General features: G+C 32.1%; 1 protein-coding gene across 20 annotated transcripts; it reads left to right on the forward strand.

Moving 5' to 3' along the window:
• Nucleotides 1–1,424: 1,424 nt before the first annotated feature.
• On the forward strand, nucleotides 1,425–5,591 carry LOC104789432 (putative WD repeat-containing protein C2A9.03). Of its 20 annotated transcripts, XM_087495600.1 has the most exons (12): nucleotides 1,490–1,679; nucleotides 1,791–1,897; nucleotides 1,978–2,151; nucleotides 2,255–2,341; nucleotides 2,624–2,672; nucleotides 3,188–3,222; nucleotides 3,674–3,808; nucleotides 3,902–4,012; nucleotides 4,112–4,203; nucleotides 4,300–4,405; nucleotides 4,491–4,577; nucleotides 4,930–5,591. In XM_087495600.1, exons 7-12 carry the CDS (start codon nucleotides 3,719–3,721, stop codon nucleotides 5,341–5,343), a joined length of 900 nt encoding a protein of 299 aa, XP_087351726.1. In that variant the 5' UTR covers nucleotides 1,490–1,679; nucleotides 1,791–1,897; nucleotides 1,978–2,151; nucleotides 2,255–2,341; nucleotides 2,624–2,672; nucleotides 3,188–3,222; nucleotides 3,674–3,718; the 3' UTR covers nucleotides 5,344–5,591. The 20 variants fall into 20 exon arrangements, with proteins under 20 accessions (XP_087351717.1, XP_087351720.1, XP_087351726.1 ...); XM_087495603.1 differs by lacking the exon at nucleotides 2,624–2,672 and having other exon boundaries at nucleotides 1,770–1,897; nucleotides 3,188–3,228; XM_087495598.1 differs by lacking the exon at nucleotides 2,624–2,672 and having other exon boundaries at nucleotides 3,188–3,228.
• Nucleotides 5,592–13,672: the final 8,081 nt, after the last annotated feature.

A 13,672-nucleotide genomic window follows, 5' to 3' on the forward strand; every position in this document is an offset into this window, starting at 1 on the left:
GATTAAAAACGTTATTATATTAGAATAATACCTTTTTAAGTTATTGTTGGAATGACTTTGTTTGGGCCATTGTTTCCTCTACTATTGGATCATATTTTACTTGCTGGATTTAACTGGACTTGCAAAATTTTAAGAAGAAACAAAAAAGAAATGAAGTTGAGAAAAAGACAAAGAAACAGACTTTGACCTTCATTCCAGTTTTGTTCTTCATTTCATATTCCACCTACATAGAAAAAAAGAAAAAAAAAATCTAACTAATTGAGCCAAGTAGAAGATTGATTAAAGAGCTGCCATTATATACACGAAGAAGGTTTTGTTGTAAGATCTATGCGATTTTGTTGTGGTAAGATGTGAGGTGACATGATAGCAAGTAGAATTATATATACTGGTGTTAGAGTATTGTGATAAAAGGTAGTAGTTAATGTAATCCTTGGTGACCAAGTAGAAGATCGATGTCTAATTTAATTGAGCCGTTTTTTAAATGGATGATTTTGTTCACATTAAACATGAGTCTTAATAGTAGTAATAAGGAAGACATTGATAGTAAAGGAAGGTGTATACAAAGCGGTGGTTTTTAAGGTAAGTTAAATCATGTCTTCTAATAATTTGCCTTTGAGCTACAAATAAGGATGTCATTTATATTGCAATTAAGGATATCATTTATATTGCATTTATTATCCTGATTTTATGTAATTTGTTCTTAGGCCTATATGCAAAATGGGATGTGGCGGAAAAACATACGGAGGCCAACAAAAATAAGGGCATCGATTATTATCAAATATTTTCCTCTGTCCCTGATAGATTGATGTTTTAGGATTTATTTTCGTCCCTCAAAAATTGATGTTGTAGAGTAAAAACTAAAACAATTATACTACTTTATGCTTTTTTGACACATGTCATTTGTCTATTAGTCTATTAGTTTATGGTTTCTCTATCTACTAAGTAATTATAAATTAATTTACAAATAAAATTTAAACTTTTCTTAATATGTGTGATAGTGTTGAAACATCAATTTATCAGGGACAAATGGAGTATATGACCATAAAAATAAATAGAGATTGATTTAATGCATGATATTGAATGCCCAAACTTTCCAAAACAGATTTAAATTGCAAAAATAGTACTCCCTCCGTTCTAGTTTAACTATCGTTTAAGGTTTTTACACACAAATTAAGGAAACTATTAAATTTTATGTTTTGTCTTTCATTAATATATTTTATAATTTTTTCATTGATTGAAACTTTAAAACAGCATAGATAAGATTGGAATATTCATTAAACATCTGCATTGAAAATCTAAAATGATAACTAATATGAAACAAAAATTAAATGCTAGAATGACAACTAAATTAGAACCGAGTGAGTAGTACAGACTGTACAATGCAAAACGCTATTAATTACAAGCAAGATGGTCGGCCAAACCGTAAGCCCAACAGTTTTTCCCTTTCTTTGCTAGTTTATACATTTGCAAATAGGGGCCCAAATTGATTGCCTTTGATAATTTCCTTTCCAGGTCCTTCTCTGCTTCTTCTCGACCTTTCTTTACCAAAATCAGTTGCTCTCTCTCTCTCTCTCTCTCTCTCTCAGCTTCTAAAGTCTTCATCTTTCTCGAAAATACCTGAACCTTGTCTGAGAATGATCTAAATAAGATCTTTCTTCATCGCCGATCCACCTTCTGATGTAAGAATTTCTCGTTTTCCTTGCACCTTACTTCTCTTCTTGTGTTCTCAAGTTTTGGGCATGGTTGATTTAAGCTTATCTAAATGATAGAACTAGTGTTTATACTTGTAGATAGGTCAATGGAACAATTCAACAGTGATGACAAGTCCATAGGAAAAACAACAAGGGTTGTTGATTCTGAGTTGTCTGATTCTGATTTTGAGGATGATTTTGAAACCGTAAGCACTTCTTTTGTGATGTATAATTATTGGTCTTTGTGGTAGAGAATGATAAAGCTTAAGACTTTCTTATGTGACAGACTAAGACAGAGACAGATACATCAGCTCAAGAGGCAAGAAATGGGAAAGACGTTCAAGGGATTCAGTGGGAAGGGTTTAAGTACACTAGAGACGAGTTTCGTAAGACTAGGTTGAAAGAGTATGAGAACTTTGTCAATATCTTAACCCCGCGTTCTCGGGAAAAGCTCGATAAGGTTAGTGTAACAACACATAGAACTGACTTTACTTCATGTGATTTCTTCATTAGTGAATAGAATACATCAAGTTTATTCTGTGTGAAAATGTTACAATTGACAGGAACATCGGCAAGTTGAAAAAGGAAAGAACTTTTACGATTTCCAATTCAATACAAGGCTTGTCGCATCTACTATTGTGCATTTTCAGGTAGAGATTTTGTATCTTCTGATTCATAACCAGCATTTTGTTGGCCCTCTATGTATAAAAGACGAATCTTTCTTCAAATTTAAAGGTTCATAGGCATATCATTTGCATCATTATTGGATTAACCTTTTGTTCAGTTTTCGTTTAGGTAATTAAGGCATAGGTTTTTTTGCATCTCATCCGTACATCTTTAAGTTGCAAAATGGTTTTCTTAAGTTGTAGCATTGTTTATCTGAGTTATAATAATCTATGGGCAGATAACTTTTGTCTAAGAATGTGCTTCAGGTTGACTAAATTGGTGTCTGAGTACAGTTCATGACTATCAGCATCCGTGGTGATACTATCCTCTTTTCATTTTATCTTTGATTTTTTTTTTTAACTTTACTGTTTAGAAATGGAAGGCTTGCACTCAGGTTTTCTATTCACTTTAATCCGTTTTTGTGCAGAGCTCTCGACGGATGCTTGTATAGTTTTATTTCTACTTTTTCTATACTAAAAGTCTTGAAAAGTCTTTTAAAGTTAAGTTTTATCATATTAGAGCTGCATCAGGGTGACTTTATTAGCCAATATAGAACAAAAACTACATAGTGAAACTAGAGCCGGGTTCGTATGGTGGACTTTAAAGTGTTAAAGCACGTTCTCATGCTTAAATTTTTGTAATGTACAAGTATAAAATAAAGTGAGGGTTGGAACAATCATATACTCGATCATTGCTGCACTCTACTTTACACATCTTGTGTTGCAGATCCGCAGTGTGTTTGTTTTAATCTGAATATGGTTTATAAACATATTGCTCAATAATTTGTGGCATTTAGGGTTATTTTCCTCTAATTTCAATTTCTGATGCAGTTGGGAGTAATGTCTGAGCAGCCGGCAGCATAACGGTATGGGTATGATAAGAGAATGTTTGCGCATTTAAGAAGTCCCTGTAACCATGTGTCCAGATAGAGTTTTGTTTCTTAACCACATCATACGACTTTGCATGAATATAATTTGTTAAACTTAAGGAGTTTTGGGTGCTTTACTCATTTCATTCACTAACTTTTCTGTTCCTGCATGCCGCATTTCATAAAAATGCATATCATGTATATGGGTTGACGTTTGACTCAATCTGGTTATAGATGTATTCTTTTTGTGTAAAAAACCATTGTTCATTTTAGTTTCTAACGCTAGTCCATTAAAAAGAAAGTCAGAAAGTCAATTTGTAATCAAGGCTGGTACTTAACTTACCTCATATTCATATACAAGCAAATCTTGTTTTCATGTTTTCTGCTTGTTTTCATGTTTTCTGCTTACATAGCACTGGTTGATCCTTTCATATTCTTCCTTTTACAGCTTCGGAATTTGGTATGGGCGACATCAAAGCATGATGTATATCTTATGCAAAATTATTCACTCATGCACTGGTCATCTCTACTCCAGAGAGGGAAAGAAGTAGTTAATGTCGCCAGATCAGTTACCCCCACTCAGGTGAGAGCTGTGTGGAATCTAGGAAAATAGCAAAAATAGTTTTTTCAGATTGATCTTAGTTCCTAGTTTGATTTTTTAAAATTCTTTTCATAGAAACTACCTGGATTGTTTTCCGAGCCACTCTCTAGGGTGCAAGTTAGCAGCATGACAGTCAAAGAAAATCTGATCCTGTTAGGAGGGTTTGATGGGGAGCTTCTCTGCAAGGTTCACATTTCCTTCGAATAGTCTTTGCTTTTCGTCGAGTAGATAATATAATCCTCAAATCCATATCCTTTAACTTGCATTGCTCTTCTCTTCCTCCAGTGTGTAAATCAGCCTGGGGTTGCTTTTTGCACAAGATTATCAACGGAAGAGTATGCCATCACAAACACAGTCGATATATACCGAAGTCCAAGGTATGAAAGGGCCAGAGAGTTATTAGCGATTTCTAGAGGCTTTATGTATCATCCTGAACTCGACCTGAAGTTTCTTGTCTTCTCTTTTTACTGCAGTGGCTCACTAAGGCTTATAACCGCAAATAATGACTGTAAAATTCGGGTGTTTGATGCTCAGAGCTTTACACGTGTCAGTGAATTTGCTTTCGATTGGTCTGTCAATGTGAGTTCCAGGCTATTCTCCACCAACAGCTAAATTTTCTAGCTTCCAAATTTCTCTAACTAGAAACACTCTACTATTCTTGCAGAATACCTCAGCTAGCCCAGATGGAAAGCTACTTGCTGTACTCGGGGACAGTACAGAATGTTTGATCTCTGATTCCCATTCTGGAAAAGTAAGTATCCTACGGCTTTATGATAAGAACAAAAAGCTAAAACAAAATACTTTTGTTATTCGATTCACCAAACCAGGGAGTTTGGTTGATGTAAGAGTCTCAACTCTGAACCAAATGCCCCAACCAAAACCTAGAACATCCACACCCAAAACATTCTGCCAGGATAATCTGCTAACTGCTCTCTATTAGCTCACAATAAGCTCAATGCTGCTACATTCAGTCCTAGGCTAGAAACAGTATAGACCTATAGCTAAGAGTTGAGCTGTTGAACTTCTTCAAAGCTTATCATTGTCCTCTTTTTTCTTCTCATCTACATTCAAGTGTTGTAACTGGACTTGGGGTCATGGTGCAGGTTATTTCAAGCCTCAAAGGCCACAAAGACTACTCGTTTGCATCTGCATGGCACCCGAATGGTCTAATCTTGGCAACTGGAAACCAAGACACGACATGCCGTCTCTGGGACATTCGGAATCCATCAGAATCATTCGCTGTCTTGAAAGGAAATATGGGAGCCATCAGAGGACTGAAGTTCACACCAGGAGGGCGGTTTCTGGCCATGGCCGAGCCTGCAGACTTCGTTCACATCTTTGACATGGAGTCCGGGTTTCTACAGTCTCAAGAGATTGATCTGTTTGGAGAAATAGCAGGGATCTCGTTCAGCCCCGACACAGAGGCACTATATGTTGGGGTTGCAGACCGCACTTATGGAAGCTTGATGGAGTTTAAGAGGAAAAAGGATAATCACTATACGGACTCTTTTTTCTGAGAACAGGTGTAGCCGTGTAGGGCACATCTAAAATGTGGTAACAATCTGCCTTAAAGTTTATATGTGAAAAACAAAACATAATTTTGTTTATCTGAGTATCGTGATGGGTCTTTTTTGTTGTAATATATGTTATGTAAGTGTATAAATCAATCAGTGTATGTATGTGATCCTTCTAGTTTGCCATTGTTTTTTTTTTCCCCAAACTCTTAAAAGGATATATTATTATGTCTAAAGACTCTTTCCTTGAAGTCTGCTTGTGTACCAATTAATAAAATAGATGCTTAGAGATATTATGAATTGTATTTATGTTTCAATTGAAGATGCCAAGAGCAATATGCAGTTTGCTCATCAGACCTCTATGTTAAATATTATGTGAGATGTACCGTATAATGCATGGGATCATTACAAAGCGATTTGAGAAAGAAGAACCGAAGAAGCTACCAACCAAACTTGCACAACATCGGGAAAAAAAAAGAATGTTTGTTTGTTGAACAACGGCGTTCAGAAATCAGAAATCTAATCAAGTGTTGAGTATGGATAAAAAAGAAACAAGAATGTGTTGGCCGTTGAGGTTTGGCGATAATCGTATAACCGCCGGTATTTATCTACTTTATATAAGTTTTATTGTTTTTAAAGATCTACTAGATTAAATTGTAACAAAAAAGAAAAAAAAAACATACAAGATAATTTATAGAATTATCGTGTAACCTTTAATTTATATTATAAAAACAACATCATAAAAATGAGATAATCTCATAAGCAGTTAATTTATTTACAAAAGAGAAAGCTTTATAATAAAACGAAGTTAAACTAATGGTGGTGTATTTCAAGAAACTATTTTTTTACTAGATCATTTATTAGTTTATATAGAGGTAAATATTTACAATATTTTTTCTTGTAAAATTAGTAACTTACAATTAGAATTATTATTATCTTTTTATATACATATTATAATTATATTTTATATTTTTGAAATGTTTTAAATTTTAAATTTTGTTTTAGTTATCTTTTTAATTTAAAAATTTGTTAAAAACAAATTTGTATTAGACATGACAAAATCTATCTTATTATATAAAGTTGGATTTTCAAAGTTAGTCATTAACAAGATTTTAACATGTGTCAAGTTATCAATCTGAGATTTTGACATGTGTAAAAATTAATATTTAATAAGAGGAATTTGATTACAACAAAAATAAAATATTTTGTTTTTAAAAATATTAATAATGTAAAAAGATAATTATCAAAAATTACAGAATTTATAAAAAAATACAAAGTTTTTTTTAAAAATTATAAGGAGATTATATATATATATATTTCATAAAATTCAAAATTATGATATTATTTACTTATTTTTAATTTTAAGTTATTAATTCTATAACAAAAATTAGAAAAAGGGATTAAGTAAAATATACAGTTAATTATTAATTCTAAGTTTTGTAAATAATTCTAAATTTTGTAAATATTCACATCTATATAAACATAGATCATCTCATATTTAAATAATTTATTCAAAAACACTACTTTCAACTTTGTTTAATTGGAAATTTTTTTTTAATGGGAATGTAATTTTTTCTTATTTTTTTAAACCAAAATTTTCTCTTTTTTCAGTTGGGAATAGGTAATATTAATATGTTGACCCAAAAAAAAGTAATATATACATATACGTCTTCTTTTCCTAATATTGTATTTTAAAATTTATTTTAGTACTTTTAGATTGTTTTATCTAATTTATATTTTCATCTTTGAATTATTTGAGATTCATATATTATCGTGCTTATATTTTTCTATTGTTTCTTTAATTATGCCAATTTTTTTTTTTTTTATAATTTCTCAACATTGATTGGTTGGTCATAAATCTTTCTTTTTTTTTGCAAACATAATTGTTACCATTATTCATTCAATCCCAAAGGGAGATAACAAGTAGAAGCTCATCAACCTAATAAATGTATAAAATAGGCTAATCAAACACAAGCTTACAACAAACATAGATAGATAGATTGGAAAAACATAAATCATTGTTGATAGATCCATAGAAGCTCAAAGACTGTGACACCTTGGTTTGTGGAAAGGTTTAAAAGAATTGATTTGTCCATATATGTTACCAAAATACACTTATTTTTTCGGTCAAGGGTGCTGAGAGAACTTTATGATGGGTGACCTTCCTGGAAGTGATTATCGGAACTGTGCGAGTAAGGATAAAATACATGAAAAGATCATTTGTTAATTTGTAGGGTCGGTAAGTTTTTAAAGCCTCCAAGACGTAACAAACCGGCCATCGAATATGGGTGGATCCAGAGCCAAGAATAGATGTAGGGCACACTTAGGTTGGTGAGCCCATGGACTGAGATTGGACATGGGCTCACTAAGCAAGGTGGCGGTTGAGGCGTTACAGAGACAGAGGCTACATCATGGTGTGTCAAAGACAGTTCCACGAATACATTGGGAAATTTATCATTAGTTACTATCAAAAGATTTTGTGACATTAGAAAAAGGTTTTTACTTTTATTGGTTGTCGGAACAAGCCATTTTGAGATAGCAAAAAGACGTGAACATTTTCTCTCCACACAGGAGGAGGGCAGAGCCGATGTTCTGTCTATGGTGGAGAATGTTGGACACAAGGTTATCTCCGCAAGAGAAGAAGGTGGAGGAGGTTGGACGCAAGGTTATCTCTCCAAGGTAGGAAGGGGAAGCCAAGGTTCTCTCCATGGTGGAGGAGGTTGGACTCAAGGTTCTCTCCATAACGGATGAGGGCGGAACCGGGGTTTTCTCCATGGTGGTCATACATTATTGTGATGATACATCATTAATTAGTATATTATGTAATATATTTTATTCAAAATATTTTTTGAGCCAACAATTTTAGTAATTAAAAAACTATGCAGAAGTGAAAGTAAAATAGTTGGATTAATGTGTTCATATAGACATTTTCTAGGTGATGATAAAGAATATATTTGTAACATAGAGTATATTTAGGTGTAAAAAAATACACTTTTAATAGTAACATACATAAAAGATTTGTAAATAGATATAAATCAGTGTATTATAACAAAAATAAAATTTATAAATAACATACAACAAATTTTAATATTTTTTTATTAAATTTAATTTAATTTATAAAAATTTAAATCCGCATATCAGGTGGGTCCTCATCTAGTAATTGATAAAGTTAAAATATGTCACAAATCACATGAATTACTAAATTTGGAAACTAAAATTTTTATATATAAAGTAATGCTTTTATAGATAAAGAGAAAGAAAAAAAAGTAATCTTCTATTTTATTTTATTTTCAAATTTTTATAACTTTGAAGACATGGTCCACTTTTGTAATGAATACGTCCATATGTTCGGATCTACCTATTTCAACTTTTAAGCATCCTCCATAACTTGTGAATTATTACATCTGTACATGCATGTGTATTCAGCTTTATTTACCCAAATATCCTTCTTTCCCCATGATTATTTCTTATTTTTATTGTTAATACAGTGATAAATGGTTTTTGTTTTTTGGAATACATATATTGATATACTAATGGTTTATCCCAAAACTAATGATGCATGTGGGTATTATTTTCACACCCTTGATTTCTTTTTTTTTGTAAATTCAAATTATTAATTCGTTTACTTCTACTTTAAAATTAAATGTCACATTTTATACAGTCTCATTTTTTCTTGTAAAATCTAACAAAATTATTGTTACATTAATGAATTTTGTTCATAAAGGGTAAAACACACTTTACGTAATGAAGATGGAGTTATGTTACTATGAAGGTAATCCATACGATAACTTTAATCACTCAAAGCTATTTATTTGGTAGACTGATTAATTATAACTCACTTTTTTTTTAATCTTATACTCCATGATAAGATATCAAAAATGCTGAATCGTTTCAACCTCTTTATATCAAAGAGAGTCAAATTAATGTCACGACAGCTGCAAGCCTCCAACCAACTCATGAACGAGAACCAAAAACGTAATTAGTCTCATGATTATACAAAGACCTTAATTGTAAATTAAGAATTAAAGAACGCAAATCTTTTAAAGTTAGAATAGACGCAAAAAATCAAATGATAGGGGAGACATTAGAATCAATGTAATTAAGTGAGAATAAGAAAGTCAACCCCCATCCCAGGAGGAGTGCAGGTGGACATAAATGCGGACACTGCATTTTTAAGTCGTTCATGTACGGAACACTATTATTGATAGGCTCAACGATGAGAAGCGGCCTGTACGAGTTACAAAGCCTAATCCACGATATAAGGGTTAAGCGGTAGAGAAATATGGATGATTTGGTGTTTTATGTTTTGGTTTTTAAGTTGTTTTAGATAATTCTCTGCTTTGGTATTGTCTCTTAGTGCTCTCTTTATCTTTTTGGGACACAATAGCTCTTTTCCATATAAAAGCAAAAATAAATATTAAGAAAGAGGTAGTTTAAACTATCAAATTTGGTATCAGAACTATATCGCTATTGATTCAGACCATATTGTGGTGTCATTAGCAACCTACGTCCACCATCAATATCACCTTTGATCTGGACCATGTCTTGTGTGGTATCAAACATGGTATGCACTAATAAGGAGAGGATTGAAGACTTGGACGCTAACGTGATGGAGTTGAAGGAAGAGGTTCATCAGATGAACCTAGGATTCTCAGTAGATTTAAGACGATGGAGGCGGCTATTGGCAGGTTAACCGCATTAGTAACCGCCAGTCGTGATAGTGACGGTAGCACTCTACGTTCGACCACGAGGAATACAAATCAGGAGCAGCAATTACAGGCAATGTTTTGTGGTGACACCGCCAATCCGCTCGCAGCGGGGAGGACGGTAAAATTTGAGTTTCCAAAGTTCAAAGGAGGCGATCCAATGGCTTGGTTGAGTAAAGTGAAACAATACTTCGATTACAACCATACTCCAGGACAGGGGCGGATCCAGAAAGAAATTTGATGTGGGGCACAAATTATTTAATAACTAATATATGAAATTTCTATTATAAAATATTAAAGAAATTTAACTTTCTATATTTTGTATATTTAAAATTTATTTTATTTGGTTAAAAAATATATTCAATTGCACACTAGATATATTTAAATGAAAATTATATCTAAATATTAATTATATAAGGATTTTGTGCAGTATATTAACCTTTTAAATCATCATTTTCTTGCAACTTTTATTCTCTAACTCTAAAAAACGTAAAATAAATCAAGAAATCAGAAATAATACACAATATTACCTTTCGTAATCACGGTAAATTTTATAAAATATAGATAAATAGTATATCAAATTGAAGGTCCAACTATGAAGAGTTCAAATCTACATTTAAAATATTAAAAACTAATATATAGAATTGTAGAAATGTTTAGATATTACATGCAAGAGTTATATTATGTATTATTTTTGAATTCATATGATTAATTTTTGTACAAAATCTTTTATTTAAATAGATTTCAACTATATATATATATTAGATAAATTAAAAAATATACATATATATTATACTAATTAACTAGTTTTACAATACTTTTTAAATTTAAATGTAAGTATAATTTAGAGTAGAAAATAATATTAACCTATAAGTAAACATTACAAAAAGAACTTTGGTTGTAGGAAAAAAAGGCAACAAAAAAAGATGAAAGTCAGGAATCGAACTCCTCACCAAAGAAGACGCATGGGGCACCTAGGTAACAATTAAGCTGTGTAACTAAACCAACCAAGTGTATTAGATAATTTTTAACAAGTAGCATGGAGCACATGCCCCACCCCATCACTACATAGATCCGCCCTGCTCCAGGGATCAGAAATTCAGGTTTGCGTCATATCACCTTGAGGAGGAGGCAAACGAATGGTGGCAGGCTACATCCAAGGCACTGCGGGATGATGCTATCATCATCACTTGGCAAGTTTTCGAAGAGAAGTTGTAGAAGGGGAGGATTTCGATGAAACGCTTTCAAAGATCCAACAAACAGGTATCTTACACGAGTACTAGCAAGAGTTTGAGCGTCTTCAGAACAAAATTGAAGGGTCGACACAAAAGGCGTTGATTGGTACTTACGTGGAAGGACTTGATCTGACCATTGCAGACAATGTGCGTATGTTCGTTGCAGATAGTGTTCATACCATTGGACGTAACAAAGAAAAAATTTAATACATACAAAAAATGAAAAATCTCTCTCACGACATCTTAAAAAAGCCTAATTACATATCATGCACAATATAAATTAAGGAGAGGTTAGAATAGAATGGGGAAAATCACGTTTTAAACCTTCAGAGTGTCACTGGGTAGCACTTTAAACCTCAAGAAAATTTCACTAACACTATAAACCTTTAAAATGATTTTACTAACACTTTGAACCTTTAAAATGATTTTACTAACACTTTAAACCTTAAAACTAACTTTCATTTTTGTACCGCCATAATAATAGCGGAATAATAATATCCGTCAACGTGAAATAGTTAAACTATGTTGGTTAAATTAAATTTTAATTAGTTTTAGTTTTTATAAATAAATAAAAAGATTAAAAAAAAAAATTTGTTCATCTTCGTTGTAGACAAAAATTTTACGACGTTACTCTTCACATTATTAATCCTTTTAATAATTGCATCTCCACTGGATTCTGATTCAAATCAATTGACTTCTCGTTGGAAACCAATGAATCTTCTAAATAAGTCGTCATCTTCAATTTTACATTTGTCAAATGTTTTAATCTTACCTCTGATTCTTCATTTTTTTTTCTTTGATGTATTTTAATTTTTTTTTGTCAATCGTAATAAATAATTAAATTAAATTAAATTAATTAAACAAGTATTTAAACCAAACCAGCATAGTTTAACTATTTCACGTTGACAGATATTACTGTTCTGTCATCTTTCATGGCGGTGTAAACAGGAAAGTTAGTTTTAAGGTTTAAAGTGTTAGCGAAATCATTTTAAAGGTTTATAGTGTTAGTGAAAAAATCTCAAGGTTTTAAGTGTTACCCAATGACACTTTGAAGGTTTAAAATGTGATTTTCCTGAATAGAATGTGTTGCGGGTTAATTTTATTGTGCCTGGTTTACAAAATTTGTTGAATTAGATTCTTTTTTTTTTTTTTTTTTGAACAAAGTTGAATTAGATTCTTTTAAGTTGGTGTTAGACTCAGTTAAAAACTCTGAAGATCAAGTTCTCTCTCATGAACTACCTCATTCTTGGGATTAATTAGTCATACGGTTTAAGTTGAATGTAGTTAGGTCATGTTCTAGTCATTAATTCAAGCTCGATACTACTAATTATGCATTATATAGTAAAGAAAGAAAAGAGAGATGTTACCTCTCCCATCGACTCCATCAAGACTCCATTTTAAAGACAACATGAAGACAAAAACCCAATTATGCAATACTTCAAGATTGTCGACAAAAGACTTCAAGACCAAGACTTCAAAACTAAGAAAATTAAAGACAAAAAACCAATTATGCAACAGTTCAAGATTGTTGACAAAAGACTTCAAAACCAAGAAACGAAGACTTCAGGACTAAACAACAAGAAAAGAACATAAATTAACAAAGGCTTACTCATCTCCTGCAATCTAAAAAAATGACATCTCAACAAAAACTTAAGCAACTTCACACATCTTTGTATAAATAAGGAAGAGAGAGTGATAGGAGAGGGATAATGTTTTTAGAAGCAGTAAATAACTTTGCTAGTGGTTTTAATGTCAAAATGTGTCACAATCCAATGCATATGAATAATTATAAAATGCATTAGGATTGTTTAGACAAGACTTATTACCATTTTGTCCCAAAACTGGCTAAAACCACAATGCTTAGAAGCAGGAAACAACTTTGTTAGCATTTCTAGGGTCAAATTGTGTCACAATTCAATGCATGTGACTAAACATAAGTTTTAGATATGCATTAGGATTGTTTAGACAAGACTTATTATCATTTTTTCCAAAACTTGCTAAAACCAACAAAACATTGCTTGGAAGCAGTAAACAATTTTGTTAGTGTTTCTAGGGTCAAAATCTGTCACAAAGCAATGCATATAACTAATCATAAGAGTTAGGGATGCAATAGGAGTGTTTATACAAGACTTATTAATTCAAATAGCATAGAAGAGGCTAGGTGAAGCAGCATCGACGGTATTTGGAGAGGTAGATAAGTTGATCAAGAGTGATAATGGAAGAACACCGGTTCCAAGCTATGAAGAAGTTTTCTCTTGGTAAATGCGATGTTGCTTTGGTTGGGGTAGGCTGAATTGGCTTCTTAAGAAGTTAGAACTAGATGCATTTATCAATGTTTGCAATTCGTTACGTGATTGTAAACTTCATAAATTGATTTCGAGATGTGTAGTT

Source organism: Camelina sativa, chromosome 17 (genome assembly GCF_030686135.1).
Source record: "Camelina sativa cultivar CO46 ecotype springtype chromosome 17, ASM3068613v1".
Lineage (NCBI taxonomy): Eukaryota > Viridiplantae > Streptophyta > Magnoliopsida > Brassicales > Brassicaceae > Camelina > Camelina sativa.